At 43.8% G+C, this 19,425-nt stretch overlaps 1 protein-coding gene and 1 non-coding gene across 2 annotated transcripts in view; both read left to right on the top strand.

Annotated features, from left to right (window-relative positions):
* The window catches only part of EP300 (E1A binding protein p300), an 83,272-nt gene extending 67,574 nt beyond the window's left edge, over positions 1-15,698 (top strand). Inside the window, 12 exon segments of the mRNA XM_021687435.2 lie at positions 787-843; positions 2,324-2,401; positions 4,692-4,759; positions 5,861-6,011; positions 6,120-6,266; positions 6,883-6,996; positions 7,726-7,891; positions 8,658-8,822; positions 9,807-9,968; positions 11,881-12,162; positions 12,393-14,312; positions 14,314-15,698. Of these exon segments, the coding sequence (XP_021543110.1) occupies positions 787-843; positions 2,324-2,401; positions 4,692-4,759; positions 5,861-6,011; positions 6,120-6,266; positions 6,883-6,996; positions 7,726-7,891; positions 8,658-8,822; positions 9,807-9,968; positions 11,881-12,162; positions 12,393-14,312; positions 14,314-14,595 (3,592 nt within the window). The 3' untranslated portion in view covers positions 14,596-15,698.
* On the top strand, positions 5,590-5,691 carry LOC123324975. Its single transcript, XR_006540150.1, has one exon. It is a non-coding gene; the product is annotated as a U6 spliceosomal RNA (small nuclear RNA).
* Positions 15,699-19,425: the final 3,727 nt, after the last annotated feature.

Genomic DNA, 19,425 nt, shown 5'->3' with positions numbered 1-19,425 from the left:
TGGAGATGTCCTCATTTTTGTGAGGAGGAATCACAATAGTCAAAGTTGGGCCTCCTGAAGTTTATTCTAGGTAGAGAAAGTTAAGACGTTAGCTTCTGTAAGACTGTGAGCAATGTGGTGTGCTAGATTTGGGGATAGGCCATGTGAAAGTTTTAAAGTGAATATTATAAAGAATTTTTACCCTTTAAAATTACTTTTCTGGGTAACGATAAGTAACGTGAAATATGTATTTTTAATATTGAGATTTTTTTAATAATATAAAATGTTTGACTAGACTGCCCTGAGAAATGAATATTAATTTTAAATAGGGGTTTAGCTCCTTACATATATCCATTTTTCATAGCTCACTAACATTAAAATACTAAAAGGTGTAAATACTGGGGGCACCTGGCTGTCTCAGTCAAGAGATTTGACCCTCGGGGTGGTGAGTTCAAGCCCCTCATTGGGTGTAGAGATTACTTAAAAATAAAATCTTTAAAAAAGAAAAAAGGTATAAAAACCTAATACTAAGAGTAGTAGACAAGATTTTGTAAGTTCCTGGGTTCTCCATTTCCTCTAAGAGGAAATAGATTATTATAAAGTCCTTTCCAAAAATGTAGGCATTCCTTTATGTAAATGTACATTTTTTGGGAGCCCAGAATGTACCTGTTTAATGTATCTTCAGTATCTTCTTAGAAGATTTAAATAATCCACTTTTACAAGATTTGTTCCTTTGGTTAGAATAGTAGTCAGATTGCTCATCTTTCCATATTGCATTTTCTCATTGTGTCCCTCTTTTCTCCTTAGTACAATAAATAAAGAACAATTTTCCAAGAGAAAAAATGACACACTGGATCCTGAACTGTAAGTAGTTCCGCTTGAATAGTCCATATACTTTGATATTCCCTCTTCCTTTCATTCTCTTTATTTGCATAGCCAGTGCGATCTGAGGATAAATCTACACAACATATGTGCAACATGCATGGTAGAAATTTGGAAGTCTGCATTACAGTTAATATTCATTTACATTTCACTAAATCCCCCGAATAGTTTGGGCCGAAGTGAAGCTCCAGCCTACTTCTGCTGAGTGTCATGTGTTCCGTTCCTGTTGTCCTGTGCATTTTCTTTCTTTTTTTTTTTTAAAGATTTTACTTACTAAAGAGCGAGAAAGCACAAGCAGGGGGAGTGGCAGGCAGAGGGAGAAGCAGGCTCCTCGCTGAGCAAGGAGCCCGGTGCGGGACTTGATCCCAGGACTCTGGGATCATGACCTGAGCCAAAGGCAGATGCTTAACCGACTGAGCCACCCAGGCATCCCTGTCCTGTGCATTTTCTTTTATTTATTCATTCAAGACACAGAGATAGAGAGAGAGAGAGCATGAGCAGGGGGAGAAGCAGAGGGAGAAGCAGGCTCCCCGCTGAGCCAGGAGCCAGACGTGGGGCTCAATCCCAAGACCCTGGGATCACGACCTGAGCTGAAGGCAGATGCTTAACCGACTGAGCCACCCAGGCACGCTGTCCTGTGCATTTTCAAACATCTTCATACTCCCCTACTTTGTAGTGAGGGCACTCAGAGAGTACTGAACCGTGCTAGTACTCTGGGCACTCCTAGGATGGGTAGGATGGCATCAGACTTGGTTATAGATTTTATTTACTTGTCAGAGAGAGAGAGCGCGCACAAGCAAGGGGAGTGGCAGGCTGAGGGAGAAGCAGCCTCCCCAATGAGCAAGGAGCCCGATGTGGGACTCGATCCCAGGACCTGGGATCATGACCTGAGCTGAAGGCAGACACTTAACTGAGCCACCCAGGCATCCAGATGGCATCAGACTGCTTTGGAAGTGATCTTTCACTTTTTACTGCCTACCCGCAGTCACATTTAAAATTGTCACATCCAGGGGCACCTGGCTGTCTCAGTAGGTAGAGCATGTGACTCTTGATCTCAGGGTTGTAAGTTTGAGCCCCATGTTAGGTGTAGAAATTACTTAAAATCTTTTAAAAATAAAATTTTTGATGTGCCTGGGTGATGCAGTTGGTTAAGCGTCTGACTCTTGGTTTCAGCTCAGGTCATCATCTTGGGGTCATGTGATTGGGCTCCACACTCAGCAGGGAGTCTGCTTAAGTTCTGTGTCGTGCACTCTCAAATAAAAATAAAATTGTAACATTCAGTGACTTAATTGCTTTTGAATTTTCCTCTGCCTGTAATACTGAAGAGCTTTTTAAAAACAATTCAGTTCTTTGGATGTGATCTTGGCTGTCTTAAATTGTCCGGAATCAGGGGAAATGTTGGAAAGTTTTGATTTGGTCAAAGTTTTGGTTCTAATCTTGACTTTTTGGCTTTTCATTCCAGGTTTGTTGAATGTACAGAGTGTGGAAGAAAGATGCATCAGATCTGTGTCCTTCATCATGAAATCATCTGGCCATCTGGGTGAGACATTACTATTTTTTCTAGACTTTTTCTTTGTGAATTATAGCAAGTTTTTGTCTTTGCAATGATTGTATCATATTTTCAAAGTTACTGTCTCTAAAATTAGTTTTGAATTGAGAGAGATAACTAAAATTCACTTTTAGGGGCACCTGGGTGACTCATTCTGTTAGGCATCTGTCTTCGGCTCAGGTCATGATCCTGGGGTCCTGGGATCGAGCCCCATGTCAGGCTCCCTTCTTATTGGGGGTCTGCTCCTCCTCCCTCTGCCACTCCCCCTGCTTATATGCGCTCACATTCTTTCTCTCTCTGTGTGTCAAATAAAATCTTTTTTAAAAATTCTAAAATTCACTTTTAAAACATTAAGCTAGAATCCAAAAATACAGGTCTTTCTGTTAATCTGCATGCCTTGTTTTAATCCATATACAAATATTTTATTCTGCTGGTTTTTAAAATTATTTTGTTGGGGCACCTGGGTGCCTCAGTAGTTAAGCATCTGCCTTTGGCTCAGGTCATGATCCCAGGGTACTGGGATCGAGCCCTGCATCACGCTTCCCTGCTCAGTGGGAAGCCTCCTTCTCCCTCTCCCACTCCCCCTGCTTATGTTCCCTCTCTTGCTGTCTCTCTCTCTGTCAAATAAATAAGTAAAATCTTATAAAAATAAATAAATAAATAAAATTCTTTTGTAATCATTACACATCAAAAGTAAATATTTTGGGGGGCGCCTGGGTGGCTCAGTCAGTTAAACATCTGCCTTCGGCTCAGGTCATGATCCTAGGGTCCTGGAATTGAGCCCCTCATCGGGCTCACTGCTCAGCAGGAAGCCTGCTGCTTCCTCTCCCTCTCCCACTCCCCCTGCTTGAGTTCCCTCTCACGCTGTGTCTGTCAAATAAATACATAAAATCTTTAAAAATATATATATATTTTGAAAGGTTTATCAGTAGAGATAAGAAATCTCTAGCGCCTGGAAACTAGCAAGGAGTTGTTAGAAGGAATTAAATTTGCCAGATTTTGAGTGCTACTTATACTTGGCTACAGTAGGAAAATTAGAAGATACAGAGGGTGTCCATGGGGCAGCTCTGTTCTTACCTCTGAGAAAATGTCATGCTGTGAATGGTTTACTAAATGGTGAAATGGGTTAGGATTTGATGTTTTGAGGGGCTGGACAGTAAGTTACATGTCTATTGTCCAGTGAAAGAGTTTCATAGAAATGACTACAAACAGACTTCAGTAAGCAAGCTGTTCTTGGGCCCCGTGTTCTTTTTCTGAATATTCTCCACATATTTACATAAGTTGCACATCATCAAAGACTTTGACAACAGTAAATGGATTTTTGTCCATTGTGACACTTGTCTACTATTATGGGTCTCCTTTCACTCTCCAAGAATGGAGTTGATCCCAGTTCTGTTCCAAGGTTGGGGGTGTCTGTGAATGAAGTGATTCATTAAGATGGTATCTCAGGATGCCTGGCTGATCAGTTGGAAGAGCATGTGACTCTTGATCTCAGGGTCATGAGTTCGAGCCCCACGTTGTGGGTAGAGATTACTTAAATGAATAAATAAATACAAACTTAAAAGAAAAAAGATAGGATCTCTGCACTGTCCTCTGCTCTTTACTTTGATTGTTGATACTGGTTTGGGGGTCATGGGAAAGAGGTAGCTAATTAACACATTTCTAGAAACTAACATGCAGGGAAAAATCACACTCATTTGATGTATATATGGCTGATCTTTAGATATGCCTTTTTAGTGCTCTCAAAGAGTTGGGTAAGAAGAACAGTTAAAAGACTTGCAGTGATTCTTGCAACTTGAAATCAGTCACTTGATACTTAATGTGGTCTCAAGTTTTTGTAAGAAATTCTACTTAAAAACATACATCCTTATGTAATTGGGACAAAGAGAATGTACCTTTTAAATCTATTGGTACTACTCAAAGCATACTGATTTATATTCCTACCAGTAGGAATATAGACTTTGGCCAAAAACTGAAATTCCTGTTTTAATCTCTAGTCCGTCATCTTTTCACATGTCAACCAGTTTATATGCCCTTCACATTTCCTCATGGTTTTTTGACTGTTTTTCAGTTAGGCTTTTTTTCTTTTTTTCCTTTAATGATTTCCAAACGCTTTTTATATATTGCTTATTTTAAGTCGTTATATATTTAGAAAAATTTTCCCAGGTTGTCTTTTGAATTTTAACTTGGTACATATATATGGTAGATTGTGTTACTAGAATATTGTTAACTTTAAATGTTTATGTAAGCTGTGTAAGCAAAGTCTTGGTTTACATTTTAGATTTGTCTGTGATGGCTGCTTAAAGAAATCTGCACGAACCAGGAAAGAAAATAAGTTTTCTGCTAAAAGTAAGTTTTATTCTTACAAGTAAATCCTGGCCATACTTCAGTGAAGCATAGTTAAAATAAACCCATCCAAGGGGCTAGGTGGCTGGTTCAGTCTGAAGAGCCTGTGACTCTTGATCTCTGGGTTGTGAGTTCAAGCCCCATGTTGGGTGTAGAGATTACTTAAAGGATCAGGATTTGAAATGTGCAAGATATGTGGTTTTTTTTTTTTCCCTATAGTTCCTCATTTTGGGGGCCACATGTAGAAATACTATCCAGAATGGCCGTCCCATGTGTGATTATCTCAGTTTGGTCCATACCATTAGCAAGGCTTCTTTCAGACCTATCTCGCCTTGGGGGTTGGGGAGAATTGTAGTCAAAGATTGTACCATACAGTTGAGATTATCACATCATTTGGTATTTGGTTTAATTTTGTGGATGCCTTTGCAGTTTTTTATTGACCTACAGATTGCTTTTTTCTTGTAAGGTTTCTCATAATACCCAACCATTGTCATGTTTTTAGTGTATGTGCTGCCGAAGCGAGCACCCATTGTCATTTTTTTAAATATTACTGTAGTTGAGGCAAAGTGCATGTGGATGTTCTATTTTTTAACTTCTGAAATTGGAAAATTTTCCAAATAAAAAGTTGGGTGGAAGGGTGCCTGGGTGGCTCAGTTGGTTAAGCAGCTGCCTTTGGCTCAGGTCATGATCCCAGGGTCCCAGGATCAAATCCTGCATAGGGCTTCCTGCTCAGCGGGGAGTCTGCGTCTCCCTCTCCCCACCCCCCGCTCATGCTTTCTTTCTAATAAATAAAAAAAAAAGCTGGGTGGAAGACCCTTTAAATTGACTATCATGTCTGCTTCAACTGCACATAGACTGAAATTGGAATGATACAGAGATTTGCATAGCCCCTAGGCAAGGATGGCACACAAGTTCATGAAGTAGTCCATGTTTTTTTTTTTAAAAGATTGTTTTCAAGTATTGACCACATTGCTTTAACAAAATCAAGTTATCCTATTTGTACGGAAAAAGCAGAAATTATATTTGATACTGAAGTGTCAGACTTTTAACAATAATAAATCTGCGCCTTGGTTATTGCCGAACTTCTCACTTCTTTGTTTCTAGGGTTGCCATCCACCAGGCTTGGTACCTTTCTGGAGAATCGTGTGAATGACTTTCTTAGGCGACAGAATCACCCTGAGTCAGGAGAGGTCACTGTTCGGGTAGTTCATGCTTCTGACAAAACTGTGGAAGTGAAACCAGGCATGAAAGCAAGGTATCCAGTAATTCTCCCTTTTCTTCTCTTGTGCTTAATACAGCTACTGTTGATAATTCTGATCTGAATGAGATGTTGTGGTTTTTCTCTCCAATCTGAATTGTGTAGGTTTGTAGATAGTGGAGAGATGGCAGAATCCTTTCCATACCGAACCAAAGCCCTCTTTGCCTTTGAAGAGATAGACGGTGTTGACTTGTGCTTCTTTGGCATGCATGTTCAAGAGTATGGCTCTGACTGCCCTCCACCCAACCAGAGGTAGGACTTAACACAGCTATCTTCCAATTTGAGTGGGAGTTTGAAGTTTAATAGGCAAAAAGCATCATGGGCAAGAAACTATTTGATGTGCTTGGTTTGGAAATGGAAATGCAAATTCTCACTGCTCAATACTGCTATTCTGCAGTCATAGTAATAAGGGAGGGGATATGAACAGCAGCCTGAAATTGGAAGTGGGAAGCAGACTATTTTTCAGAAAATGGGCTTAAATCTAGATTGTGTAAGTGCTCTGCCTGAGAAGTATGTGAAAGAATGTCACACAAATAAAGTTAGGATATGGTTTAGAATTTGTTTCCAAAATAGTATAAAGGCCAGAATAAGAATGCTGCCAGAATACATTTGGATCCATAAATACTAATATACTATGCTTCAGGCACTACAGGGTACTGAGACTATAATAGAGACTATAATAAGAGCCATAGGCTCACGAAACTCCCCTAAAGGGTGCACAGTCTTGTGATTTATCTAACTGTGATTGTGTGATGTGCACTGTAAATGAGGTGAAAAAAGCACAGAAGAGAGAGATTGTGTTTTTAGCCACATCAGCAAGAACTCCTTATGTGACTTGACTTGGTTCCTTTCTCCCCACTTGATACAGGAGAGTTTACATATCATACCTTGACAGTGTTCATTTCTTCCGTCCTAAATGCTTGAGGACTGCAGTCTATCATGAAATTCTAATTGGATATTTAGAATACGTCAAGAAATTAGGGTAAGCATATTGATAAATGTTATCTTTAAAAACAATTAGCTTAAACTAATTCGGTTTTAAACTAATTACCACCGTGGTATTGTGGTGAGACGTAGGTTAAAACATGGAGATAGGTGACTTTTTTTGCTTCCTTTTCTCAAGTGTTGCCAATTGGGCAGAAATGGATATTTTGACCCTAGGCATACTCCTTCCAGATTAGTTTTATTTTGTTCAGTTGAGCTGTTAGGTACAGTTTGATTGGAAGGTGGTTACTCATTTAGGGCCAGAACCTGAAACTGCAGGTGATCCTTTGATACCTGGATTTCAGAACCAAAAACAAACTAAAGTCTGGAGATACACAAATGAGTCTGATTCCTTACCTTCAAGGTAAACATGTGCTTGAGAATATTCACCACCTCACCTTGCACATTCTTCCTCTTAACATTTTGCATTCTGTTCAGCTCTCTTGTTGGAATGGATCCACATCCATGTTCCTTTGCATTGTAGCTTTTGTTTGGTCTTCAAATGCAAATGTGGGATTTGGGGATCCAGGGTTAGCCTCTCACAAGAACTTCACAATGTGGACCCACTTTAAGTGCTGTGGGTTAGGCCTGGTTCTGGCCTGATGCTGGATTGTACACGTAGTATTGTCTTAGGAAAAAATCACTGGTTTCTGTACTGACTCCACCTTGTAGCATTCTTTCCGGAATGGACGATAAACTTTTCAATATTACCTCTCTGTGTTGTTAGATATACAACAGGGCATATTTGGGCTTGTCCCCCAAGTGAGGGAGACGACTATATCTTCCATTGCCATCCTCCTGACCAGAAGATACCCAAGCCCAAGCGACTGCAGGAGTGGTACAAAAAGATGCTTGACAAGGCCGTGTCTGAGCGAATCGTCCATGACTACAAGGTCAGGAGAAGTGGGGGGCAAGGACTGATCCCGTTTCTCTGTAGTCTGCCATTTGACTATCTTAACAAAAATCTTCTGTTTGTTATTCCTTTTTCAAAGCAAGAAAAACTCAGTTTTAAAAGTCTTAGATCAACAAATCTCTGTTTTAAAGATGTGATGAAAAACATATTCTTAATAGCCATTCATGATTAGAGGGCGTCTCATGATAAGAACTTGAACAGATAAGTTTCTTATCTGTTTTTACTCCTGGGGAGAAAAGCAAGAACTGGATGTTTTCCCAGCAGAGCAGCCTGTAGCCATGCAGTTTCCCGTATTTGTGGTTTGGGTTGTTTTGAACATATTTCTCCATCAGGGGATGGGTGATGGGTACAAGGCAGGCATTCCTCACAATGCACTGCATTGTGTTAGCAGCAGTAGGAGAGGCCACGGCATGATTGATGGGGCCTCTGCCTGTGCGATGGGTCCTAGCAGAGAGATGTCCCACTCGGCTTTGTAAAGGCAGGTGACCTCCCTGTCCTCATAGGCAGAGGAAAGACAGAACCGGAACTACTGACTTCAGACCTTGGGTTTTCACTCTTTAGTACTAAATGTCTCCCTGGGCTGGGCCACCAATAAAATCTCTGCTGCCTTTCTTTCAGAAGACGTTTTAATCCTTTGTGTTTCTTGTGTCCACGAGCTGTGACTGCCTTTGAATGATAAATGCTTTTAAAAAAAAAAATTGAGAAAAGAAAAACAAATACCTATTTGTTCCGGGGTGTTTTCATAGGATATTTTTAAACAAGCTACTGAAGATCGATTAACAAGTGCAAAGGAGTTGCCTTACTTTGAGGGTGATTTCTGGCCCAATGTTCTGGAAGAGAGCATTAAGGAACTGGAACAGGAGGAGGAAGAGCGAAAGCGAGAAGAAAACACCAGCAACGAGAGCACAGATGTAAGGGCTTTGTGTTTTCCTTTCCAGCTTCTGCCTTGATTCTCTCATGTAATCCACGAGCGGGCTTCAACTTTTGACTTGGTCTTAAAGCTCTCAGGTGTGAAAGAGCTCTTCAAATTGGTCAAGAAATAATTGGCTAAGTTACTAATGTTCTGTTTTAGTGGTTTTTTACCTTTTTAGCATCAGACCCCCTTTTTAATTGTGACGTTGGATTTCCGGCAGTGGAAAACAGAAGGAAGGAAACCCTGAAAACTGATAGAAAATTAGCTATGTAGAGCAGGGGGCTGGCCAAAGTGTTTTCCATAAAGATCCAGATTGAATATTTGGGACCTTTTTTTTTTTTTTTTTTAAACACTACTTTATAAATGTACAGAACATTCTGAGCCATACGAAAACAGACCTGGGCCAGAGTTTGCCAGTCCTCCATACAGAATCTGGCTTAGCAGGGGGATCATCTGAGGAGCTTTTCCCCATAGCATAGCTACCATGGTCTCCGTTGAGTCTGACCTAACTAAAGTCACTTTTAAGTAGTAGCCTGTAAAGTCCTCCCAGCCTTGTAGTTTGAATCCATTGATTGACTTCTCAAGTTGTTTTTTACGGTAGCCCCATAAAATTCTAGAATGTTCGGTATCCCACCCTTCCACTCCATATGCCCGGTCCTCAAATCTGGAATAGGATGGATTGATCTGAGTGGTGTCCAAACTGGGGCTCTTCTAGTCAAAAAGCTAAGGCTGCCATTGTCTTATTGAAGAGTTTTAGTATAGGGATTCTTCACTGGAAGAAAATTAGTGCAAAAACCTTAGTAAACTTACATTAGTCTACTGTAAGTAACAGGTAAAAAAAAATGGGGTCTGTGAAAAGAGTTGGTAGAGGCAGAAGATTAGAATCTCCAGTTTCAAAGAAAAGAACCCTTTTACCATTAGTATTATTCAAATCACTTAATAAAAATGTTAACATTTTTTTGTCCCCTTTGCTAACCTGCAGGTGACAAAGGGAGATAGCAAAAATGCTAAAAAGAAAAATAATAAGAAAACCAGCAAAAACAAGAGCAGCCTGAGTAGGGGCAACAAGAAGAAGCCAGGCATGCCCAATGTATCCAATGACCTCTCGCAGAAACTGTATGCCACGATGGAGAAACACAAAGAGGTAAGATGTAGCCACTCGTGGGGAAAAAAGCAGAGAAGGAGGTCTGAAACACTGCCCACCATGGTTGGCATTTAAGATGTGAGCACCCGACCATTTGAAATTTAGAAGGAAGAAATCATTTGAGGGTAAGAAGAAAGAAAAGAGGATAGCTAGAGTGGGAGGTAAGAACCGGAAGTGATAAGGTTTCTTTGATTTGTAGCTGTTATAAATCTCAGTGGTGTTGTATTGTGTCTCATGCATTAAAAGCATTAGCGTAGTTTTTCCAACCCTGTTTGTAATCCTCAGGGTTTCTGAGTTCTGGTGAGTGCCTCATTTTGATATTATCAACAATTAATAATTATTAGCTATTTCGAGCAGTGTTTAGTGTCACGAGATTCTGGCATAACAAAATAGTTGGGAAAGGTCCCTAGAGTATATTATAATAGGCTTGACTTAAATTGTGGATCTAGTCTTTTGACTTTGTTTAGTCTGAAGATGTAAGTAGTGGATACCTGTTGGGAATTAGAATCTAAGGTTGTCAGTTTAGCTTAAACTTGAGTATTGTCTTAGCTAGAGGGTAACATACAGCGGAAATACTCATTAAAATTGTTACTGGAGGGTTGGCCATAGTAAAGATTTCCAAGGGAGTCACCAGATGGTTTTATTTATTTACCTCTATTTTAAATGAGTTGTTAGAGGCATTCCCCGCTTGTTAGATTCAGTGCTTTCCTGTGCATCACGTTTTCAAAATGCTCTTCCAGGCTTTATGAGTGCTTTCTTTGAGCCACAGTCTTAAACCCAATATTATAAGGTCAAACACCCATCACAGTCCTCCCTTGATGCTTTTAACTTTTGGCATCTGTTCAGGAGGTCTCTACTCAGTGTGCTCTCTTGTCCTGTTCTTTTTCTAGAGATGTCTTAATCTTGTTTTATTCAAATATTGCTGCCCAAGTATATTACAAGTGTTACTGCCAATTGGCACAGATTTTCAGTCTCTGAGAAACTGGTAGAATGTAGTGGGCAGTACAGCAGTTACTCACAGGTTCCTCATCTCTTGAAGGTACCTTTGCATTTTTCATCTTTAGAGTTACATACTAATTAATGTAAAATAGACATGCAATACCAGCTTCCTGTTGTAGCCTTTACACTAATGGTCGTGGGAATTAGGGGTGGTTGTGTCATTTCAGACTTTAATGAACAAGACTTTTCTTGTTTCTGCAGCAAGGGCTAAGAAGGTTTTGCTTTTTTTAACTTTCCCACCCCCACAAACTTTCCCATCCCCCAAATTTCAGACTTACAGAAAGTTGCATAGTGGACCCCCTGCCGTACCCCTCGCTTAGATTCACCAGTTGTTAACCTTTTCTACACCTTCTATATCTGTAGTTCAGCAAGCACCTTCTAAGAAAAAGAGACCTCCTCTCCTTAACCACACTGTGGCTTCGTACTCGGGAAATTTCCCCCAGTGCCACTGTCTAATGTCTGGTCCTTATGCTCCAGTCAAGGATTATGTGTCAGGTTGAGTTGCCATTTCTCAATTCCTGGCTTTCTTTTCATTCATAATACGGGCATTTTATTGAAAGTGAAGGCCCAAAATCGTTTTGTAGAATGTCCCTCAGTTTGGATTTGTCTGACTTGTTCCCTGGTGATTAGATTCGGAGTCAACCGTGGATTGGGTCTTAGAGTAGACCACTTGAGGTGAAATGTCCACTGTATGTATGCTGTATCATCCCCAGACCCTTTTTATTTAGAAGGAATTATTAAACAAGAGAATAAGATGTCAATTTTAGGCCCGTTGTAGTCCTCCTCAGAGAAGAGACCCGAGGTCTGTGAGCAGCCTCTCGAGCATCCAGCTTGACTCGCTTGTTTGCTGCTGTCGATCCAGTGCCATGCGGTGCTCTTGTTCCAGAGTCAGACTCAGATGGTCTCTTTCTAGGTCTTCTTTGTGATCCGTCTCATCGCTGGCCCTGCCGCCAACTCCCTGCCTCCCATCGTCGATCCTGACCCCCTCATCCCCTGCGATCTGATGGATGGGCGGGACGCCTTCCTAACCCTCGCAAGGGACAAGCACCTGGAGTTCTCCTCACTTCGAAGAGCCCAGTGGTCCACCATGTGCATGCTGGTGGAGCTGCACACCCAGAGCCAGGACCGCTTCGTCTACACCTGCAACGAGTGCAAGCACCACGTGGAGACACGCTGGCACTGCACTGTCTGCGAGGTAGGCCCGGGGCTGGGGGCGGGGGGTGTCGGGTTCCCGAGGGGCAGTAGGAACAGTGGTTACTCGGGCCTGGGCTCGGTGCCCGTGGGAGGCGGCGTGCAGAGTGGGAGGGGCCTGGCCTCACCAATTTAGTGGTGGAGCTGCAGGATCTTGCTCTAAGAGGGGGCTTCGGGGCCGCGGCAGAATGCATACTAAGTCTGGGAGAGTTGACTGCACCTGTCTTCCCCCAGGATTATGATTTGTGCATCACCTGCTACAACACTAAAAACCACGACCACAAGATGGAGAAACTAGGTCTCGGCTTAGATGACGAGAGCAACAGCCAACAGGCTGCGGCCACCCAGAGCCCGGGAGACTCGCGGCGCCTGAGCATCCAGCGCTGCATCCAGTCCCTGGTGCACGCCTGCCAGTGCCGCAATGCCAACTGCTCGCTGCCGTCCTGCCAGAAGATGAAGCGGGTGGTGCAGCACACCAAGGGCTGCAAGCGCAAGACCAACGGCGGCTGCCCCATCTGTAAGCAGCTCATCGCCCTCTGCTGCTACCACGCCAAGCACTGCCAGGAGAACAAGTGCCCGGTGCCCTTCTGCCTCAACATCAAGCAGAAGCTCCGGCAGCAGCAGCTGCAGCACCGGCTCCAGCAGGCCCAGATGCTCCGCAGGAGGATGGCCAGCATGCAGCGGACCGGTGTGGTGGGGCAGCAGCAGGGCCTGCCCTCCCCGACTCCTGCCACCCCCACCACGCCGACGGGCCAGCAGCCAGCCACGCCGCAGACGCCCCAGCCCCCGCCTGCCGCTCAGCCTCAGCCCACCCCTCCCAACAGCATGCCGCCCTACTTGCCCAGGACTCAGGCTGCTGGCCCTGTCTCCCAGGGCAAGGCGGCGGGCCAGGTGACGCCTCCCACCCCCCCTCAGACTGCTCAGCCACCCCTGCCGGGGCCCCCGCCTGCCGCGGTGGAAATGGCCATGCAGATTCAGAGGGCAGCTGAGACGCAGCGCCAGATGGCCCACGTGCAAATTTTTCAAAGGCCGATCCAGCACCAGATGCCCCAGATGACTCCGATGGCCCCCATGAGTATGAACCCACCCCCTATGGCCAGAGGTCCCAGTGGGCATTTGGAGCCAGGGATGGGGCCCACAGGGATGCAGCAACAGCCACAGTGGGTCCAAGGAGGATTGCCTCAGCCCCAGCAGCTACAGCCTGGGATGCAGAGGCCAGCCATGATGTCAGTGGCCCAGCATGGTCAGCCCTTGAATATAGCTCCCCAGCCAGGACTGGGCCAGGTAGGCGTGAGCCCTCTCAAGCCAGGCACTGTGTCTCAACAAGCCTTACAAAACCTTTTGCGGACTCTCAGGTCTCCCAGCTCTCCCCTACAGCAGCAACAGGTGCTTAGTATCCTTCACGCCAACCCCCAGCTGTTGGCTGCATTCATCAAGCAGCGGGCTGCCAAGTATGCCAGCTCAAATCCGCAGCCCCTCCCTGGGCAGCCTGGCATGCCCCAGGGCCAGCCGGGGCTGCAGCCGCCTGCCATGCCAGGCCAGCAGGGGGTCCACTCTAACGCAGCCATGCCGAACATGAACCCCATGCCAGCGGGCGTCCAGAGGGCCGGCCTGCCCCAGCAGCAGCCGCAGCAGCAGCTCCAGCCGCCCATGGGAGGGATGAGCCCCCAAGCCCAGCAGATGAACATGAACCACAACGCCATGCCTTCGCAGTTCCGAGACATCTTGAGGCGGCAGCAGATGATGCAGCAGCAGCAGCAGCAGCAGGGAGCGGGGCCCGGAATTGGGCCCGGGATGGCCAACCATAACCAGTTCCAGCAGCCCCAGGGAGTTGGCTACCCGCCGCCGCCGCCCCAGCCGCAGCCGCGCATGCAGCATCACATGCAGCAGATGCAGCAAGGGAGCCTGGGGCAGATGGGCCAGCTCCCCCAGGCCTTGGGAGCAGAGGCAGGAGCCAGCCTGCAGGCGTATCAGCAACGACTCCTCCAGCAACAGATGGGGTCCCCTGCTCAGCCCAACCCCATGAGCCCCCAGCAGCATATGCTCCCGAGCCAGGCTCAGTCCCCACACCTCCAAGGCCAGCAGATCCCTTCTTCTCTCTCCAATCAAGTGCGTTCTCCCCAGCCCGTCCCTTCTCCGCGGCCGCAGTCCCAGCCCCCCCCACTCCAGCCCTTCCCCAAGGATGCAGCCTCAGCCTTCTCCACACCACGTTTCCCCACAGACCAGTTCTCCACACCCTGGACTGGTAGCTGCCCAGGCCAACCCCATGGAACAAGGGCATTTTGCCAGCCCGGACCAGAGTTCAATGCTGTCTCAGCTCGCTAGCAATCCAGGCATGGCAAACCTCCATGGTGCAAGCGCCACGGACCTGGGACTCAGCACCGATAACTCAGACTTGAATTCAAACCTCTCACAGAGTACACTAGACATACACTAGAGACACCTTGTAGTATTTTGGGAGCAAAAAAATTATTTTCTCTTAACAAGACTTTTTGTACTGAAAACAATTTTTTTGAATCTTTCTTAGCCTAAAAGACAATTTTCCGTGGAACACATAAGAACTGTGCAGTAGCTGTTTGTGGTTTAAAGCAAACATGCCAGATGAACCTGAGGGATGATAGAATACAAAGAATATATTTTTGTTATGGCTGGTTACCACCAGCCTTTTTTTTCCCCCTTGTGTGTGTGGTTCAAGTGTGCACTGGGAGGAGGCTGAGGTCTGTGAAGCCACCCACATGCTCCTGCCTTGCACCTCCAATAGGTTTTATTATTTTTTTTAAATTAATGAAAATATGTAATATTAATAGTTATTATTTACTGGTGCAGATGGTTGACATTTTTCCCTATTTTCCTCACTTTATGGAAGAGTTAGAACATTTCTAAAACCAGAGGACAAAAGGGGTTAATGTTACTTTAAAATTACATTCTATATATATATATAAATATATATAAATATATATTAAAATACCAGTTTTTTTTCTCTGGGTGCAAAGATGTTCATTCTTTTAAAAATGTAAAAAAAAAAAAAAATTCCCCTTTCCTCCCCTCAAGTCAACTTTTGTGCTCCAGAAAATTTTCTATTCCGTAAGTCTGAGCGTAAAAACTTCAAGTATTAAAATAATTTGTACATGTAGAGAGAAAAACGACTTTTTCAAAATATACAGGGGCAGCTGCCAAATTGATGTATTATATATTGTGGTTCTGTTTCTTGAAAGAATTTTTTTCGTTATTTTTACATCTAACAAAGGAAAAAATTAAAAAGAGGGTAAGAAACGATTCCAGTGGGATGATTTTAACATACAAAATGTCCCTGGGGTTTCTTCTTTGCTTGCTTTCTTCCTCCTTACCCTGCCCCCACCCCATACACACACATACACACACACACACACACACACTTTCTGTAAAACTTGAAAATAGAAAGCAAAAACCCTCAACTGTTGTAAATCATGCAATTAAAGTTGATTACTTATAAATATGAACTTTGGATCACTGTATAGACTGTTAAATTTGATTTCTTATTACCTATTGTTAAATAAACTGTGTGAGACAGACACCTGACCTTGTTTTACTTCTTTGCTATCACATCTTTGTCTTAGAATGCGTCAGTTTGAGTAAGTGCCTGATACATGGGATTCAGAGGAAAAAGCAAAAGCACTAGCTTGCAGTCTTCCTAAACTATCACATAAAGTGAATTCACAAATAGATTTAGATAAATTTATCCAAATCTCAGGGAAAAACCCAAGGACCAGCTAAATGTCAATTTCACTAATTTGACTTGATACAAATGAGCTGTTAACTGGTTTATATAGGACGACCTTCTAACATGGTTCCCTATGGATGACCTCCTGGTCTTCTAATCACCCCTCATTTTACAGGGATGAGAATGAGCACCTCAGAGGGATCATGTATCTGTCTAAATCAGAAGTAACTTCTTGAAAAAGCAGCACTTCGTGCTACGGCAACAATATGTTCCTATCCTGTTACACTTTGGTTTTGCTACCTGCCAACCAAGAAGTCAATGGGGGTATGAGGTTGTAAGAAAGGAAAATGTGTGGGAATAAAACCTGGAAGCCTAAGGGATTACAACAATGAGTCCGGTATTGTGCTAGGTAGCTAAAGAATGAAGAGGTTACTGGTCTCCGTCCAACTGAATATCCGTTGGCTATAAACTGAAAAATCAGGCTGCTGCTAATGGCTTTGGCATTACTGGGCAAGCCTTGTCTTTGTCCTAGAGCTTCACACTATGGTAAGTCTACTAAGGACTAAAGAAAGATCTTCGAGTAGCTTAATTCAAACAACTATTTGTTCTTTCTACTATTTTACATTGTCTCAAAAATAACCAGTATCTTAATGCAAGGTTTACTTGCACACTGAGCATTAATCAGAGACCATCCCAGAAAATGTGTCAAGTGCCTACCAGCCTCTGGTCCGTGGTCCAGCAGATCCAACTGGATCACCTACATCATATGCCAGGCCAGATGGCACACAAGGACAGGATGCAACCCTGCAAGAAGATGGACGGATGCTTAAGTGAGATAAAACAAAGGGTTGATGGTGTAAGCAGGGGAACAGATGGAGTCGGGGAAACCTGCTGATGGGAATTGGGCAAGTTTCTGGAAAGGACAGTATTTAAAATGGATCTTGGAGGGGCGCCTGGCTGGCTCAGTCATGTGACTATCAGGGTTGTAAATTCGAGTCCTGTGTGTGGCACACAATTTACTTAGATAAAATAAAATAGGTCTTGGAGGGAAGATGAATGGGAAAAGGTGGAAAGGAGTGAGGAGGAACTCCACCAGGAAAGAAGAATCAGGTCGTGTTGGGAAAACAGCTTCAGGTCCACTTGGCTGACACCAGATTACAGAAGAGGGTGAATGCCTGTTAGAGAAAGACTCCCATTTTCTCCCTAGTACTACGGACCCAGGATCAATCTGAGCCCGCAACAGGGAAACACTTAAGAATTCTAACCCATTTCCAAGCAGTAAATAGCCAGCTTTCACAGCTCTAGCCTCTTTAGCTTAAAGACAGCTGGGTTGAAGTGTTCCAGTACATTTTCACTACAATGTTGCAAAGAGAAAAGTGGGAGCAGAAATAAATGGGGTGCGGGGTAGAAGCTGTTCTTGTCCAGGCCGGAGGCAGTGCTAGGGAGGGGAAAGATAAGAATTAATCCAGTCAGGAATACAAGAAGCTGATTTCAGTGTTTCTGTGTATTTGAAAATTATCACCAGGAAAAGTTGGGAAGAGCCGAAAGGAGCCACAAGTCTCCAGTTGAGCTGTTTGTAACACGTCAATCTAGGAAATGGGCCCAAGGGGGGCAAGCAGTATTCAGGTGCTTTCATTTACTTAGCTTACTGAAATCCTCAAAAACAGCCCCAACTGATCAATGAGAAGACTGCAGCTCAAGTGACAACTTGCTCAAGGTCACACAGCCAGGATATGGCTTACCAGAATGTCAAAGGTCTGTGGGGCCCCAAAGCCTTTCTTCTCCATACTCTTCATCTCTCTTACACTATAGACTCCCTAGTCATGGCAGCAAACTAATACATATGACACAGGGGCCCTGCTCCAAGCAAATGCAACACACAGAGTAAAAACTGAAAGGGGAGAAAGAAACCAAGGCATCCTAAAGATAAGTTCCCCAGACCAACTAGGAAGCTGGTCTCCAGATGGATGGTTTCCTGGAATGTTACGTTCATGATGAGGTCGCCCTGTTTAAAGAGCACATAGACCAGCATCGAAAAGAACAAAATGTTTAGGAATAGATTTAACAAAAGTATAAGACGTGTACACTGAAAACTAAAAACAGTGAAAGAAAATAAAGACCTAAATAAATGAAAAGACATTGTTCATGGATCAGAAGACTGGGAAGACCTCACTAATTTGTTAGGGAAAAGGTACTCTCCAAATCCAGCTAGAGATTCAGTGCAACCCCTACCAAAATACCTGCTGGCTTTTTGCTTTTTTTGGGGGGGGGCGGCGCAGAAATTGAGATGTTGATCCTAAAACGTGTATGGAAATGCAAAGGAGCCAAATAGCCAAAACAATCTTGAAAAAGAAGTATAAATTTGGAGGACTCATACTTTCAAATTTCAAAACTTAAACTACAAATCTAAAGTAATCAAGACAACAGTAGTAGCATAAGGACAGACATTTAGATCAATGGAACAGAGTCTAGAAATAAAGCCATATATTTATGGTCAATTGATTTTTGATAAGGGTGCCAAGAGAACTCAATGCAGAAGGAATAGTCTTTTTCAATAAATGGTGCTGGGACAACTGGATATCCACGTAACAAAAGAAAGAAGTTGGACCTCTACCTCACACCAAATACAAAAATTAACTCAAAATAGATTGTTAGAGGGGCGCCTGGGTGGCTCAGGCCCCAGGGTCCTGGCATCGAGCCCCGCTTCGGGCTCCCTGCTCAGCGGTGAACCTGCTTCTCCCTCTCCCACTCCCCCTGCTTGTGTTCCCTCTCTCACTGTGTCTCTCTCTGTCAAATAAATAAATAAAATATTAAAAAAAAAAATAGATCGTTAGACCAAAATGTAAGAGCTAAAACTACAAGTCATAGAAGGAAACAGGTAAAGGTCTTCATGACCTTGGTAATCCATGATTAGATAGAACACCTAAAGCACAAGCAACCAGGAAAAAAATTGTACTTGAACAGAATTTAAAACTCTTGTGCATCCAAGGATACTATCAGGAAAGTGAAAGACACCCCACAGAATGGGATCATATATTCGTGAATCCTATCTGATAAGAGACTATATAGAAACTCTGACACTCAACCCAACGAAAAGACAACCCAGTGAAAAATTGGGCAACAGATTTGAAGAGGTATTTTTCCCCAAAGAGGAGATACAAATGGCCCATAAGCAGTGGAAATGAAACTGCTATAGAAAAGTACGGATGCGGGGCACCTGGGTGGCTCAGTTAAGCGACTGCCTTCGGCTCAGGTCATGATCTCAGGGTCCTGGGATCGAGCCCCACGTCGGGCTCCCTGCTCAGCAGGAAGTCTGCTTCTCCCTCTGCCTCTGCCTCTCCCCTGCTTGTGCTCGCTCTCCCTCTCTCTCTTAAGTGAATAAAATTAAAAAGAAATTTTTTTTTTTTTAGATTTTATTTATTTATTTGAGACAGAATGAGAGAGAGAGAGAGAGCACATGAGAGGGGGGAGGGTCAGAGGGAGAAGCAGGCTCCCTGCCGAGCAGGGAGCCCGATGCGGGACTCGATCCAGGGACTCCAGGATCGTGACCCGAGCCGAAGGCAGTTG

The sequence above is a fragment of the Neomonachus schauinslandi genome, chromosome 5 (assembly GCF_002201575.2).
Source record: "Neomonachus schauinslandi chromosome 5, ASM220157v2, whole genome shotgun sequence".
In the NCBI taxonomy this organism is placed as follows: Eukaryota; Metazoa; Chordata; class Mammalia; order Carnivora; family Phocidae; genus Neomonachus; species Neomonachus schauinslandi.
Note: the sequence above shows the minus strand (reverse complement) of the source record. Positions and strands in the feature narration are given on the sequence as shown.